This window comes from Pseudopodoces humilis, chromosome 30 (assembly GCF_049639895.1).
Source record: "Pseudopodoces humilis isolate 2021_Gansu_Grassland_sample_001 chromosome 30, ASM4963989v1, whole genome shotgun sequence".
Lineage (NCBI taxonomy): Eukaryota > Metazoa > Chordata > Aves > Passeriformes > Paridae > Pseudopodoces > Pseudopodoces humilis.
Window position 1 is genome coordinate 266,002 of NC_142229.1, and position 16,799 is coordinate 282,800.

Below are 16,799 nucleotides of genomic sequence, written 5' to 3' on the forward strand. Positions count from 1 at the left end.
AAGGCTTTTTTTCTCCATTTCCAGGAGGCTGCTGACTGCTTAAATTAATACTGTTCAAGCAGGATAAGCCTAAAATAAATTCATGTTAAAGACAAACAAACCAACTTAACTCCATGGCTTTGTAGAGGTTAGTAGTAGAATAAATATTTTTATCATTTCTAATTAGCATGATAATGCATTGTGCAGATGTTTAGAATTCTTGATTTTAACCAAGTGAAGGAACAGCCAAGGTGTGTTTTCAGGCTCCATAAATCTCATCACCTTATTATTTCTGTGGTAAAAGTGCTGGGCATGAACACAGCTATAGAATCCTCTTGGCTCTGAATTCTGCTTTTTAGTGGTTAAGGATGGAAGCAGATGGTCTTTATGTTCTTTCATAGCAGAATCATCTGCCCAGTTTTATTTCTGCCAGTTCTCTGACATTTGTCACCATTTGTGTCTGCTCACTTTCAGAATATATTTATATTTCATTTGTTTTCCCACAGTGAAGGATTTCAAGTATCCTGGAATCCTAAAAGCCATGGCGTTGTTCTCATGTCTGCAGACCAGGAAATAAAGTTGGTTCAGGCCCAGACAAAGCAAATATTTAATCAAGTAAATAGATAAGGATGAGAGACTGCATCAAAAAAGCAATTGTGAAGTGTGTTCTGAGGGCAGAGCTCAGAGATCAGGAATTGTTCCTGGGAATGTGAGCTGGCAGTGTCCTGGAGTATTCCAAAGTGAAAGTGTGGTGTTGTTTTCTTTTCCAGAAAAAAAGAGCTACTTTTTATGAGAATATCATGAAGGCCATGAGACCTCAGCCCGAGTACTTTGCTGTGGGATACTATGGACAGGGTTTTCCCTCTTTCCTGCGGGTAAGGGTCCTTCCCCACCCAACCTCTGCAGTGCTGGAGACCCTAAAAGTCACAACTTTTGCAGAGCTTCCAAGAAAATTCAGTGCCAAACTCTTTTTTTCTTGCAGTGGCACTGACAGATCTAAATCCCAGGAGTGTTTCAGAGCATTTCAGAGTCTAAAAAGAGACGAGTCGGAGATGAAATTTTGTGTGTTACCAGCTCGAGTGGGTTTGGGGTGTTACAATAAATAGGTTTTTTAGATGATTGATAAGTTCTTCTATGGATTTAAACAGAATTTACCTTTCATATTTGTGCTCCCTCTGGAATGTGATTGTTGCTGTTAGAAAATGTTCAGCCTGTTAAGAATTTATCCCATTGCTTTTCAGCCTCAACCAACCAAATTTTCAGGACAGGGATAATTTCAGTGATCAGAGAGTTTGTCCCACACAAAAGAATTCAAGTGCAAAGATGCTTCTTATTTAAGCAGCTGAGCACTGCTGGACCTGTGTGGAGGACGGAAATAACTCAGATCCAGGGTCAACAAGGCTGAAAATATTCCTGTTATTTAAAATCCAGGTCCATTTTACCTTCTCAGACTGGAACTGTTTGAAATTCTGGTCTTCAGCGGAAGCCAGGCTTAAATGAGAAGAGTATTAAGTTAGAACTGTGTGAGGAGATGGCATGGAAAGCTTTCAACTCCAAGTCATGTTTTGGAACCCATCCCTTCCAGAAACCACTGCTAGGTGGAAAAATAATCAGCCATGGTCTGGTTTTGGGTGTGTAGAGCAAAACTGGACATTGTGGGTGGAGGTAAAATTTGCACCTGTGCCCAGGGACACCCCTCAGAGAGGTCCCAGCAGGGGCTGGCAGGCAGGTCCCTGTATTTAGGAATTTCTTGGCACATTTATTCTGTTACTAAAACCCAGCTCCTGGCTGAGATTGCCTGTGTTGAACCTGTGAGTGCTGGGAGGTGTGAGCAGCTCACTGACTCTGGGATGTGTTTGTGTGGCCATCAGCACCTGCTTGAGGATGTCCCTGCTCGTTGCAGGTGGCCTTTAAAAGCTCCTTTCCAACTCTGTTTGATGATTCTCTGTGGAGCAATGGATTTTTTTAGACAAATCTGAGGTTCTCCTTGCCAGGCCTGGCTCCTGGGAGTTGCTGTGCCCTCATTCCAGCTCATGTTCCTTCTTCCACCTTTTCTGTCCAGCTGGGATCAACCCTTCCCCTAAACCAGCTCTGGGGGTCAGATTTGGAGTGCTCTGTCCCACTACTTTGTTGAATTTTAATTCCCTTTTCCTTCTGCCCACAGAACAAGATGTTCATCTACCGTGGCAAGGAGTATGAGCGGAGGGAGGATTTTAACCTGAAGCTGCTGACCCAGTTCCCCAGTGCTGAGAAGATGACCAGCACAGCCCCTCCAGCAGAGGAGATCAAGGCTTCCCCCAAACAGTGTATCTTTTGGGTTTGGGGCATTTTGGTGCAGCCCAGAGCTGCCTCTTCGCCACGAGAAGGCAGCTGGTGAACAGCAGGAACGATGAGCGATGAGTGAGGGGATTCTTGCTCCAGGCTGGCCCTGGGTGTGAAAATGGGGCTGTCCAGAGCTGTAAGGGTGGATTTAAAGGCTGCTTGGCGCTGTCAGAGTTAAACAAGTTGCTGTCAGGATGAGGAGCAGATTGTAGGGAGGATTTCCCGTGTTCTCACGCAGGTGGTGCTGACTGCTCTGGCCATGTGGGGACCCAGCTGGGTATTTCTGGGTGAAAGATGTGAAATGCAGCCTGTGAAAGTGGGATGAAAAGTGAAGGGTATTCCCTTCTTCCTCACACTCCATTAGCATTTATGAAGTGCTGGGGTTTGTGTGGTTTTTTTCCCCTGAAAGTCCCTTTGTAAAAAGTGTGAAGTGATGATGTCACTGAAAGTTGTTGGGTTCAGAGCCCTAACTATTTTTTAATTCCTATTTTCCCCCTTGCTGGTGGGATTCCAAGCTGTGTCCCAAGCTCCCCACCAGCCTTAAGATCCTCTGAGTTGTGTGAGCCAGTGGAGATGCTCCAGATTCCTGCCAGAGATTTCAGTCTGTGGCTCCTGGAGGATGCATGCCAGGAAAACCAAATTCCTGGGCTTCCAGCCTGTGCTCACCAGGCCAGGCTGGAGGATCTGCAGGTCCATTTTGGCCCTCAAACCCTGTGCACAGAGGCCCAGCCCAGGCAGTGCTAGCAGATGCTCCTCTGCAATCCTGCTGCCAAGCGCTGAATCCACATAGGAAATTAAAATCCATTCAAGACCAAACTTGGTATCAAAAATGCCTCTTCTGTTGCTGCTTTGTTTCAGCTGCTTCCTTTGCATCTGTTTGTGTTTGTTCTGATGTTTCTGAACCCGAGCTGCAGAATTTGGATGCAGATCTAAACCGTCCCAAAGGTTTGGGGGTGTTGGGTTCCGGGACTCTGGCACAGCCCTGGGATGGAGAGAGCAGCTGCAGGGCTTGGATTTGGGACAGGTTCTCCTTGGACTCCCACAAACACTTCCTGAGTAGATGAGGAGTGCCCAGATCTCTGTTGTGTTAGGCAGACCTTGCTGCTTCTGGGGTTGCTTTAACTTTCAGGCTCCTTTAACCTCCATTGCCTCAGGCTCTTTTTTATTTCTTTAGGTTGTTTTTTCTGCTCTTTTATGACAAAATACCTCGTTCATTTTTTGGTAATAATGTTTTGGGGCTGCCAGGTGAGCTGTGCTGAGCCTCAGAGGTTCCCTGCCCCATCTGGGCACTGGGAGCTGTGCTGGGGCACTGAGCCTGACACAGAATTCATCAGCTGGGGCTCTGAGCCTGAGCTAACATGGCTGTGTGCTTTTGGACTCAGCTTTGGCTCCTCTCTGCGGGCAGGGTGACTTGGGCTCTCAAAATACTCCTCAGAGCAGCCTCAGTGAATTAAAGGATGTGTGGGGGCTGCCTTAGCCCCCCACTGCCACCTCAGAGGGCAGGACACTCACTCAGGAAATCATCTCCTGAGCACCTTGGCTAAGCTTTGCTTTTCCAGACAGGTTTTTGCTCCTGTAAAGCCTCAGCACAGTCCTTAAAGCAGAATTTTGATGGAACATAAGCTGCTGTGCTTGGGGATGCAATTAATAAGATTTCTTGACGCCTGTCGTTATTCACAGGTGCAAAAGTTGAGGATGAAGCAATTCCTTTGTTCAGTTGGTTTCATGAATCTAAAAAGTGGGAGGGAAGGAGCTGCAGCCTCTGGTAAAAAACTGTGGGGTGAGAGGAGAGCCAGAAGCATCCACAGAACCCCATTGCCCTTTTTTCAGGTCTCCCACAGTAGAAATCAGTGGTGCCCAGGATTCCCAGGCATTTTCACCAGGGAATTGCAGCACCTGGGAGTGTCCAAGGCCAGGCTGGACAGACCCTGGGATAGTGGAAGTTGTCCCTGTCCATGGCAGGAGGTGGCACAAACCATTCTGGGATTATTACTTTTATATTTTTATATATACAAATATATAGATATATTTGTTTATTTATTTATTTATATTTATATATTTGTGTATATATTTGTATTTATACATATATTTATATTATATATATTATATATAAATATTTTAATATAATATATAATATCTATTATATATTATATGTTTGTTTATATTATATAAATGTATAATATAAATATAAGTATATATAATAGAAATATTTGGAAGTATATAATATATATTTACATATATATTTTCTATATATTAGATGTATTTATATATTATGTATATAAAGTCCTTTTCTTTTTGGGTTTTTAATTCACAAGGAGCCTACAAGATGCAGCATAATGTCTGTGATGGGTGATGAATTAGCCAGGTTTGAAGGAAAGCACTTAACAAGAACACAGGGAGTTGTGGAAAAGTCTGACAATGGAAGCAGGAAGGGTTTTTCTCTCCCTCTCCTGTTTTCCCAAAAGGGTTCCTAGTTTTTCATCCTTAACCCATGCTGCTCAGATGTGCAGTGCTTCATTGTAAAGCCTGTGATGAACCTGCCACCTCATTACAAAGACAAACCTGTTCCTGAACAGATCTTAAAGTAATTTATTTTTCTCCTCCCTCACTATTTTGCTTGAGTTTTCCCCGCTAACCTGGGCACGAGGTGCTGTGCCTCCATGCCTCATGTAAACCATAAATTCCTCCCCACAAACCGTGGGGAGCTACTTGAACATTCAAGTGAGGAGGATGGGAGATGAGAAAAATCACCTTTTTACTCTGCCTCTTCCCAGCTACTACAGAGCCAACGAGGTGCAGCAATTCACCCACTCCAGACCCATCAGGAAAGGAGAGAAGGATCCAGACAATGAGTTTGCTGTGAGTCCTTTGCCTTTCGTTTGTTTTGTCGGTGGCATTTTGACCAGACTCACCTTTTCCCTCTCCCTGTGGCCACGGAGCTTGGGAATTAAAAAAGCAGGAGGCACAAAGGGAATTGCAGTCTCCACCTGAGGTTGGGGGTGATGCCAAGGGGCTCCACAGCTGGAATTTTAACATCCAGCTTCCATCGGAAATCCACCCACGTGGTGCTGTGTGAGCCCAGTGTGGGTCTCCATCCCAGCCAGGGAAGGTGGGAATGGCCGTGGAATTCCTGCCAGCTTGTTCTGGAAGCCTCATTCCACTCAGGAGAGAGTTGAGTTGCAAGACCAATATTTCCCTTACATCTCAGATATCCTTTTATTTTCCTTCTCTGAGCAGAACATGTGGATAGAAAGGACAACCTACACGACAGCTTATTCCTTTCCGGGCATCCTCAAGTGGTTTGAGGTCAAACAGGTCACGACGGTGAGTTCTCCACTGGGGCTGGATCTCCTCCTCTCCAATCCCCATTGAATAAAGCCTTGGAACACTTGGGAATGCCAGTCCTTGCACTGTTGGATGTGGCACAGATAAAAGCAAATTATTTAGTTTCTTACTCAGTGGAGAGGAATAAATCACAGAACTATAGAATCCCAGACTGGTTTGGGTTGGGAGGAGCTTAAAATCATCCAGTGCCACCCCTGCCATGGCAGGGACAGCTCCCCCTGTCCCAGGCTGCTCCAGCCTGGCCTTGGGCACTTCCAGGGATCCAAGGGCAGCCACAGCTGCTCTGGGAATTCCATCCCAGCCCCTCCCCACCCTCCCAGGGAACAATTTCTCCTTAAAACGGAATGAAGGTTTGAAAGGCTTATTCTGTGACTCTACAGAAGATTCATTCTGTTTCTTCCCTCCCTCAGGAGGAGATCAGCCCCCTCGAGAATGCCATCGAAACCATGGAGTTCACCAACGAGAAGATCACTAACATTGTCCAGCAGCACACGTGGGACCGGAGCCTGCCCGTGCACCCCCTGTCCATGCTGCTCAACGGCATCGTGGACCCTGCCGTCATGGGCGGCTACACCAACTATGAAAAGGTCTGGGCACATCCTCTGCAGGGCTGGAGAGCTCACCTTGAGCAGGGAGAGCCCCAGGGAGAGCTCAGAGCCCCTTGCAGGGCCTGAAGGGGTTCCAGGAGAGCTGGACAGGGACTGGGGACAAGGGATGGCGGGATGGGACACAGGGAATGGCTTCAAACTGTCAGATGGGATATTGGGAAGGAATTCTGGGCTGGGACGGAATTCCCAGAGCAGCTGTGGATCCCTGGAAGTGTCCAAGGCCAGTCTGGATGGGGCTCGGATCAGCCTGGTCCTTAAAGGAGGACACAAGACTGTGTGACTTCTTCTGTTCCTCTGTGCTGAGGAAGTCTTGGGCAGGACCCAACAGGATCAGTTCCACTTCCAGCTGTCCCAGACACAGCCCTTGCTGGGACTGGGCGTGCACAGCTTGGACAGGAGCAGAAAAGAGCAGAGGGCAGGTTTGCAGCGAGCTGGAAGGGCTCAGGCTCGGGGCCAGGGCAGGATACAGCTCCTCTGCAGTGGGAGAGGAACCTGTTCCTGCCCTGTGGGGCACAGAGGTGCTCGGGCAGCTCCGGTAACAGAGAACAGGCAGAACCTGGTGTTTCTCCCCTGTATTAACAGGGAATGACAAGGCAAAAGAGGCTTCCTCTCACCAGCAGCCTCTCTGTCCTTGGAGCCTTGTGACAGAGCAAACAATTCAGGAAAAAAAGCAGCATTTCCTGTACAGGTTTACTCAGCTGACTTCACTTGAGCAGCGTAGGTTGTTCTTTTGTTGTGATGTTTAACTTGAGCTGTTGATTCCCTCCACCTAATGATGGAATTCCCAGCACAGAACGCGCTGCTTGTTTCCACGAGCTGGGGGAAATGTGGTAAAACACATTTAACCCTCCTCAGCTGTGCCCCAGCCCCATGAAAAGAGGTGCATGAGTTAATTGGGAGAGAGGCTGATTGTTCTGGGGCCTAACTCTGTTGATTCCAGAGCAATTTGGATGCTTTGCCAGGGCTGAATGTGGCCCTGAATCCTCCCATTTTCTGAATTAAGGTTGACATCAAGTTTAGAATTACGAAAGTGGGAAAGCAGTTAAAACTAGAAAACACAAAGTCTCTGCAGCCACATCTGGAAATACTCATTTCTGGTTCATATTTTCCTATTTCAGCTGCAGCTCAGTGCAGAACATTTAGCTTTTGTGGGAGGCTAAAATCTGGATTTTAATTCTTTCATTGTAGCCAAAAACCAAAGCTGGGGTTTTTAACATCTTTCCTCTTGCAGTAATTAAGCACTTTCAAGGAAAATCCTCTGGGACCAACCCAACAGCCCTTTCCCAGGCTCACCTCCATCCTGTTCAGGATCAAACCCCCAGCCCTATAAACTTGTACCACAGTCTGGTTTTACAGAAGTAAAAAAAATATATTCAGAGGCTAAAATAGCTCAGAGAAGCAAATGAAAAACTTATTAGGGGGTTTATCTAGGAAAAAAAAAAAAAAATTATTCTCACCAGGAATTGGGATCCATTTCAATGGGATACATCATGGGAATCGGCACAATTTTAAGTTTTCAGTCCAGGAAAGTGGATTTGTGTTTGTTCAACTTCAAACCAAGACCAGATTCTGCTGATTAAAAGTAAACCCAGGAGAAGTGGACACTAAAGGTGCTTTGTTGAAGGAAGCTGGGAGCCCAAATCCCAGTCTGGTCTTTATTTCTATTTCTTTGTAACCAGCCCCAGGTGAAAATGAGGGATTTAAGGGCTGAAATCAGGGAAATTGTAGCAGGAGCTGCCCTGCTCTCCTTGGAGCAGCTGAGGTGGTTTGGGTGTCCTTGTGTGCTGTGGGGCACTGACTGCTGGAAAATAAAGAGGCTTTTTCAAGTCACAGCTTGAGGTTTTGGGCCTGCCTCTTGCATTTAAGTGAGGAGTAGAAGTGAGGGAACCTCAGTTATTCAAATCTGTGCTGGTTTGTGAGAAGGGGATCAGGACTGGGCAAAACCTTTTTGATGCAGTGACTGCTTTTCCATGTGTTTCACTGGAAAAAAATGTATTTTTAGAAGTGGGTTTTGTTCCCTTTTCCCAACCAGTTCTTTGTGCCTCAGCTTAGTGCAGCAAAACTTGGGTTTAATATGAAGAATAATGGCAGTGAATTGCTTTTAAAGGATCTTCCCCTCAGAGCTGCCTGAGGAGCAGTGTCTGTGTCACCTGTGTCACCTTCTCTCTGTGCTTCCAGGCGTTCTTCACAGAGAAATATCTCCAAGAACATCCTGAAGATCAAGACAAGATCGAGCTGCTCAAGCAGCAGATTGCTATACAGGTATGGAATTGGGAAAGAGCTGGGGAAGTGGGGAAGAGGGAATCACAGAATCCTGGAATGATTTGGGTGGGAAGGAAGGGACCTTAAATCCCACCCAGTAACACCCCTGCCATGGGCAGGGACAGCTCCCACTGCTCCAAATCCCATCTAGCCTGGCCTGGGGAAAATGTTGATGTTTGTTCAACACCTTGAGCTCCAGCACTGAAGTCCCCTCTCTGTCACCAGCTCTGAGTCAGCAGCTGAGCTCCCTTGCTGTGTCACTGTTTATTTTCCCCTCTGCAAGCCCAAACCACCTTGATTTAAAGCCTTTAATTTTTATCTGATTTAATTTTTACTTTTCAAATTTTTAATTTTCAAATTTTTAGTTATATCTGAGCTGTTCCACTGGAACTCTGGGGAGCGGGAGGGCTGGTTTGTACTCCTGCAGCTCATCGTGCTCCTTCCTCCCACCCTTCCTCAGATGCCTCTCCTGGCAGAGGGGATCCGGATCCATGGGGAAAAGCTGACGGAGCAGCTGAGGCCCCTGCACGAGAGGCTCACAGCCTGCTTCAGGGAGCTCAGGAGGAAGGTGGAGACGCAGTACGGGGTCATAAGTCTGGTGAGGGAACCTGGTTTTTCCATGTTTTGCCTCAGAGGAACCCAACTTCCCCTTTTCCACCCATGGGTGGGTGTGAGGGGGGTGTCATGGAGCCCCAGAATCATCAGGGTTAGGAAAGAGCTTTGAGACCATTGAGTCCCAGCTGTGCCTGGTCCCCACCTTGTCACCTGCAGGAGTTCCTTGGACACCTCCAGGGATGGGGATCCAAACCTCCCTGGGCAGTTCCAAGTTCCCTTTGCATGGGGAAATTCCTGCTGCTGTCCACCCTGAGCTCCCCCGCCCAGCCTGAGGCTGTTCCCTCTCCTCCTGTCCCTGTTCCCTGGGATAAGATCCCAAATCCCCCCGGCTGTCCCCTCCTGGCAGGGAGTTGTGCAGAGCCAGAAATTCCCCCTGAGCCTCCTTTTCTCCAGGCTGAGCCCCTTTCCAGCTCCCTCAGCCCCTCATGGGGCCTCTTCCCAGTTCCCTTCCCTGGATTCACACCAGCCCCTCCATGCCCTTCCTAAACTGGGGGGCCTAGAACTGGGCCCAGCCCTCGAGCTGTGGCCTCCCCAGTGCCGAGCACAGGGGACAATCCCTGCCCTGCTTCTGCTGGCCACCCCCTTCCTGATCCCAGCCTTTGGCCTTCCCAGCCACCATTCCATTTCGGGAATCGGGACTTGGCAACCAAAATTGTAGAGAGATCTGTTTTATTCCATCAGCTGTGAGCACCAGGGATGCACAGGGGGACCCCAAACCATGAGGACCTGCTCAAGGCAGGTTCCAGGTGTAAATGCACAGTGATCCCACAGGCTCACACCTCCCTGCCCACTATTCTCTGCCTTTTCTTGCCTCATACAATTCATACAATTACAATTAGCTGCCATGCCTCCTGGTTTGGTGGTCTTTTGGGATGAAGGCTGAACATCTTCCTCAGTGTTTGCTGATTGGTCTCTGGGCAGGCTTAGTGGGGCTTTGGCTTTCTAGTAGGTCAGCTTGTCCAGAGTAAAACCACAAGTCTGGTCCTGGCTGGTTTCTGGAGCCACAGATTTCTGCTTTGTCAGGTTTTCACAATACCCAGGTCCTGCTCTGCTGAGTTTTGGCAATATCTCTCACACCTGGCAGCTGAGTTCCTGTGTGGTTTGTCACAAACTCTTTCTGCTGGGTGTTCTATGTCCCCTCTACTTGTTTAAGCATACGACAGGCTTCTAAAATTCAGAATTTTCATAGCCGTGGGTGTTCCCCCTTTCGTTTCCCTACAGGCCCCAGCGCTGACCGAGAGGAAGCCGAGCAGGTCGGGCTCGCTGGTGCTGCCCTACATCATGTCCTCCACCCTCAGGAGGCTCTCGGTCACCTCCGTGGCCTCATCTGTGGCCTCCACCTCGTCCACCTCATCCGACAGTGCTTCCTCCAGGCCGGGCTCGGACGGGTCAGTGGTTGAGGCGGGGGGGTGTGCCTTAGGCGGGACCAGATACTCTGAAAATCAAGGTTTATTCCACAGGAATGCATTTAAAAATGTTACTGGGAGTCGGTGTTGTTATTCCGTTTTACAGACGGGGTTTGGGGCACAAACAATGGGAGCTGAGCCCCAGCTGCTGCCCCTGGAGTCCCAGCACGTTCCAGGTGCCCCCTGCCTCTGTTTCCCAGGAGTGAGGCACCCCAGGGTGGTTTATTTTGGTCAGCCAGGAGGTGAATAAGGCACCCAATACTTGGTTCACCCTGTCTGCATGGAAAGGAGCTGCCACACCTGGACATTGTCTGCTGTCACTTGGCAGTACATTGACTTCCCAGCTGGGATAACCAGAGTTCAGGTGATTTGTTCAAGGTCAGTGAGACTCATGGCTGAGCATGAACTGCAGCTCTGGGTGTCTCTGCAAGCAGATCACACTTCACCTTGGACAAAAACCACATAATACTCAGAATTCCAGGGCTAACAGCACAAATCCCGCTGAAAAATCCATGGTCCTGCCTCAACCTTTTAACAACAATCCCTTACACAAGCTGAGAGATCACAGCTTTTTAACAAACAGTCCTTTCCATGCCTGATGGACTTGTGTTTCATGTTTTTCCTCTCTCTTTTGGGCCACAGATCTACCCTGGAGCCTCTCTTGGAAAGGAGAATATCCACATCTTCCAGAGCTGAGGAGCTGCCCGTGAAAGACGATGGTGACAACAGGATTAGCAAACTCAAGAGGAAGGAGTGGAGCATTAGCAAGTCTCAGGTTATTGTGGAGAAGGAGCCAGAAACAGAACTGACTTCCAAAATTGTAAGAAAACCATCACGATAATGACAGCAGTAATAAAACTCACAGCAGGAGCTGAGTGTTTCCATTGCTCTCAGCCATGCTGGGCAGGGGGAGCTTCATTAAACACTGGGAGGGGTTCAAATACCAAAGAGCCTCTGTCATCTGAGTAATTCCCTTTTTTTTTTTGTATTTGGAAAATTGGTGTCACAGGCCCAACTGCAGGTTGGCTGGAGGTACAGATGGAGGCACTGGTGGCCCAGGGAGGGGCTGAGCAGAGCCCTGGGGTGCTCTCAGCAAACCCCAATGCTGTTGGAGGGAAAACCTCGGGCAGGCAGGGATCCAGCTGCCCAGCCAGATGTTGGGTGGCTGTCAGGCAGCACCACTGCACAGATCAAATGTCCTGGGAGGTGCAGGCCCCTTAGATGGACCTGGGAGTTGGGAAGAGATGGTCTGGTGGCTCAGATCATCTGATCTGACCAGCATCTGGGTCAGCCTGGATCTGCCAGGCTGTGCTCTGTTCCAGTCCCAGGTAGAGGCCACCTTGGGAAATTGTCCTGATGGGCATAAAAACTGTGTTAGACCCTGGGATATTGTCCTGATGGATGTAAAAACTGTCTTACACCCTGAAATATTGTCCTGAGGGACATAAAAACTGTGTTAGTGTTTGAAATATTGTTCAGCAAAACCTGTGCTACACCCTCAGGCTGAGGGAATTGGGCACCTGGGTATTTCAGTGCTCCTAATCTCACTTAACTTGGTTGCTAATCTAATTTAACACAGGCTCATTTTTCACAATAAGGAGGAAACACCAGTTCCTGTATTGGCCTTTCCTCTCCCAAATTCCCAGCTGGATCTGGCAGGGGCAGGTGATGCTTATCCATTTTCAGGAGTTCTTATCAGGTCTGAGGAATGCTGCCAGCACTTGGAGGCTGTAGAGTGTTTCTAGGAAGGGGGTGTGTGGTTCCAGGGTGCTGTCAGTGGTACTGGCAGAGTTTCCAGCCCAGGAAAATTGCAGTTGTGGGTGCTGGTGCTGCAGGAGGCCTGGCCCTCTGCCTCTGGAATTGCTGTTGGATGAAATCCCCAGTATTTCTCAAGGGAAGGAGCACTCCAGGGCTCCAGTCCTGCTTCAGGACATTACAAAGCCCAGGAAAAGCTGCTTTTATGGCTGCTCTGTTCCATGGCTCTAGAGTGAGCACAGGAGTTGGACAGAGGAATTTTCTGGAAAGCCAGAGGGAAGCAAAGACTGCCTGGGCTTTGTGTGTTTTACATCCACCCGTGTGTGGTCCCTTAAATCCTGAACTGCTGATCCCTGGAAAAGAGTTTAATTATGTGCTCAAGTGACAGCCTGCCCTGGGAAGCAATGAATTGATATTTAAAAGGACCCCAGTATTCATGCACTGAACTTTTGGGGCCGCACTGAGGTGACCTCGTGGTTTGAGTGAGGAGCACAAAGGGTGTTAAACTGGAAGGAGCCGGATACAAATTCCCAGATGAGAAGGATTTGCTCTGTAAAGCCTCAAATAGACTCATTTCACAGCCCTCAGGAGCTGCAGGATGCAGTCAGCACCAGCAGCCCTGACCTGCAGCCAGAATTTAATTTTTTCTTTATTTTTTGGAAAGACCTCACCCTCACCCGCCTCCAAATTTTATTCCCAGAACCGCAGCAGATTTTCAGTGTGGCATCTTCCCTCCTTAATCTTATATCAATCAATCAATAAATTGACTTAATTTAACTGCCATTAAAAGCAGTTTGCTGCTGCTCAGGAAGTGCCAGGGGAAGCTGGACTGTGTCCTGGGAACACAGAGCCAGGGCAGGGGTCACTCTTGCTCACCTGTCCCAGGCTGGGTGTTAGTGTCACTGCCAGCTGAGTTACCTGGCTGTGCTCACCTGTCCCGGGCTGGGTGTTTGTGTCGCTGCCAGCTCTGAGTTCCCTGCTGTGCTCACCTGCAGGTTTGTGTGTCTGTTCCCAGCAGGGCCCGGCGGGGAAGGTGCAGAGACCCAAGAGCCTGCAGCTGGGGGACACCAGGCTGAGCCTGCTGCAGGGCTCCTCACTGCAGCCAGCCACCTGCAGCCCTCCCCCCATCACCCCCAAAACCCCCCGGACCCACAGTAAGTCCTGCTGCTGGAATATTGTGGGAACTCTGTGCTGAGGAGGGAGGGAGGGAGAGAGGAGCTGCTCTAAGCTAGGTCACGGTGCCTCGGGGCTGTTGGAAATCTTGAAAATCAAGGTTTATCCCACGGGAATGCATTTAAAAATGTTTCTGGGGGTCAGTGTTGTTATTCCGTTTTACAGACAGGGTTTGGGGCACCAAACAGTGGGAGCTGAGCCCCAGCTGCTGCCTCTGGAGCCCCAGCACGTTCCAGGTGCCCCCTGCCTCTGTTTCCCAGGAAAGCAGGAACTGTCATTTTTGTCAGATGACAGAATTTTCCTGTGGTATCAAAGATCAGATCTCTGCCGTGTGATGGGAGTGCCTTGCACATCACTTGTTGAAGCCATGCATCAGAGGAGTTCCAGGGAATGGTTTCTGGGTTTTTCAGTTCCTTTCTTGTTTTCTCCTGTATTGGCCTGGACAAGAAGGATGGGGAGGGACTTTGCACAGGGTGATGTGACATAGGGGAACACTTCTAAACTACCAGAGGGCAGGGTTAGATGGGATTTCGGGGAGAAATTCCCCCCTGTGAGGCTGGGGAGGGGTTGGGATGGAATTCCCAGAGCAGCTGTGGCTGCCCCTGGATCCCTGGAAGTGCCCAAGGCCAGGCTGGATCACCCTGGGACAGTGGGAGGTGTCCCTGCCATGGCAGGGATGGCACTGGCTGGGATTTAAGGTCCTTCCAACCCCACCCATGCTGTGATTCTCTGAATTTTGGGAAGGTTTGATGAACCCTGAGGAGAACAGCACGTGCAGGCAGTGTGGATGGCTGAAAAGTCGAGTCAGGTCTGGAGGAGCATCCCCAGCAGGTCCCCAGGAGGGAGCTGCAGCCATCCTGTGGTGTTAGGGATCAATTCTGTGCCTAAATTATCAATGCAAGTCCTGGGGGTTCTGTTAACTAATGAGCAACAACTCCCATCACATGGCAGAGAGTTCTAGGAGAGCTTACTGGGACACTCAGCTGTAAATGTTCCACCTGAAGGAGATGGAATTTATCTTCAAGAATTAACAAAATGAATCATTTCAGAGGTTACAAAAACAGGCTGAATGTAAAACAGCGCAATAATCTGATCTTGGAAAAGAAGGTGGGGGGGAAAAGGGTCTTTTTTCCTTCAGGAAGTTCTGTAAATTCTGCAGCAATGTTTAAGTGTGCTTTAAGGTAAAAACAAGATTCCCTGGGCAGCTCCACCCCTAGAACTCCCTGACTGCTGCATTTCTCAGCCTGCTGCTCTTTTCTGAAAGGAACAGAAGTTCCTGGGTAGGACCTGGCTGTCTTTCTGTGGGTATTAAGTCAGAATCCAGTGCAGAGAATGATCTAAACCAGCATAAAAATTGTTGTGAGAGGATAAAACCAAAAAAATACCAGGGCAGGGGATGAGCTGGGAAGACAACCAGAAACAAATTTAGGAGCTCTATGAAGAAAGATCTGCAAAAGGAAAGTGAAACCTCTCTCTTCTTCTTAGCAAGGGGATTGACTGCTGGAATCCTTCTGCAGTTTGGGTTTTATCTCCTCCATAGCTGGGGTTAAAATCAGACTGAGGTCTGAGGGGAGCCCCAGAACACACCAGGTGTGCTGATGGATGCAGTTTCTGCTCTCGGGGGCAGCTCAGAGCCATTTGGGGAAGGGGAAGCTCCTCAGGGCACTGGGAACTTGGGGGGTTCAGCTGGGACCCAGCACATCTGGGCAGGGAACTGCCCCCAGCTGGAAAGAACAGGATATTTCATGAACCTCCCTTAAGATCTGTGTGCAGTCCCATTTCCTGTCCCTTTCCCACCTTCATTTGTTTTGTTGGGTTTTTTTTCCTTATTTATTCTTATTTTTTCCCTTATTTTTTGTTGTTTCTTCTCTCGCTGTTGTTTCCAGGCTTCCCCTCCTTGCAGGCTGATGGGTTGGCCACGCCACCCCCCCCTCCACCCAAAAGCAAACCCTACGAGAGCAGCACCCCCAGGAACTCGGTGGAGGTGAGGAAATGGGAGCTGACGGTGTAACTTTTTAAAAATTCTTTTTTGTTTCATTTTTCTTTCTCGATTCTGCTGCACTTCTTCTGTATTTTTCACTCCTGGATTTCTCAGCTTCTCTGAGCTGAGCTCCTTGGGGTGGGTTACTCCCTTATGGGGAGTCCTGCTTATCACAGTTCTCTGGGTCAGGACAAAAACTCCAAAGCCTGTCAGGATCTTGTTTCTCGTGTTTATTAGGATGTTATCACAAAACTTGGCAGGTCTCTCCAGACTTTCTGCACAAGTTCAATTCACTGCAACCTGGCACATTTCTTTCTGATGATACAGAATGGCCTTGTGGCTCACTTTGGCCTTTGAAGATGCAAAATGGCCCTGAACTACACAGTTCTTTTTTCTTTATTCTTATCCAATTAACTATAGACACGTAGATTATTTTTCTTAATGACCCAATGACCTGTGTGCTGCATCGTGGCATTTTCTATCCAATCACCTACTATTACCCCAAAACCTCTAGAAGAAGGAAAAGAAAAACAGTCTAAATCCTCCATCTTGCCTTCTGATTTCTAAGTTGTTCTAAACTCTAAACTTTAACTTTTTCACCCAGTGACTTAAGAAACTCGCTAATCTATACACTCACATTTTTAGCTTTTTCTAACTTCAACAGCTGTTTTCATGTATCACCATGAAAACATGCTTATAAATTTCATGTTATATGAAATTCAGTGTTTTTCTGAATCTCAGAGCTAAGCATCAGAAACAAGGGCAGACATTTCTGTCTCAGACTTCAACAGACGGGTTTTTGGAGAGCAGCTTTGGAGCAGGAGGCACCAGTGGAATTTTCCAAGCTGCTCTTAGGGTGGTGCTGCTTGAAACCTGTCTATCAATTCACTGCTTTGCTCCCTGAAACCACAAAAGAAGGCAAAAAAGGGGCTTTTTTTTTGCTTCGGGAGAAGGCAGTGCAGTGCCTTTATTATTTGATTTTTCCAAGTGGGAATTGTGTTGTCCTTGGTCAGGAAAAAGGTGGGGGGTGGGCGTGGGAAGAGATACAGAAAACACACCAACAGCAAAAGTTTCACAAACACAATCAGCCTAAAATAGTGCAATGATTTGGGCTGAAAAAGAAGTGGGGGGGAAAATCACAATTTTCAGAGGTCTCCAATGTCTCCTTCTAAGCTCAGCTGGGCAGAATCTGATTTTTCAAGCCATTAGCGATTTTCAAAAGCCTGTATTTAAATCCTGTCCTTTGCCTCAATTCCAGAGTGATTTGCCTGTAGGAACACCAAATTTCCCCTTTTTCAGTGCTGCATCACTGATGTTTCTGTTACACCTTGGTGTCTCCAGGCTGTCTGGAAC

The 16,799-nt window shown here is 48.1% G+C and overlaps 1 protein-coding gene across 3 annotated transcripts in view; it reads left to right on the top strand.

The window, feature by feature from the left end:
- The window catches only part of DOCK5 (dedicator of cytokinesis 5), a 95,535-nt gene that overhangs the window by 73,379 nt on the left and 5,357 nt on the right, over positions 1–16,799 (top strand). The window contains exons 40-51 of one of the 3 annotated variants that reach the window (XM_088068457.1): positions 750–854; positions 2,144–2,285; positions 4,804–4,885; positions 5,076–5,160; positions 5,539–5,625; positions 6,057–6,233; positions 8,433–8,516; positions 8,977–9,114; positions 10,353–10,519; positions 11,180–11,357; positions 13,308–13,446; positions 15,352–15,449. In XM_088068457.1, coding sequence (XP_087924583.1) covers positions 750–854; positions 2,144–2,285; positions 4,804–4,885; positions 5,076–5,160; positions 5,539–5,625; positions 6,057–6,233; positions 8,433–8,516; positions 8,977–9,114; positions 10,353–10,519; positions 11,180–11,357; positions 13,308–13,446; positions 15,352–15,449 — 1,482 coding nt within the window. The remainder of the gene's footprint in view (positions 1–749; positions 855–2,143; positions 2,286–4,803; positions 4,886–5,075; positions 5,161–5,538; positions 5,626–6,056; positions 6,234–8,432; positions 8,517–8,976; positions 9,115–10,352; positions 10,520–11,179; positions 11,358–13,307; positions 13,447–15,351; positions 15,450–16,799) is intronic. The other 2 variants (XM_088068458.1, XM_088068459.1) reach the window with 2 other exon arrangements.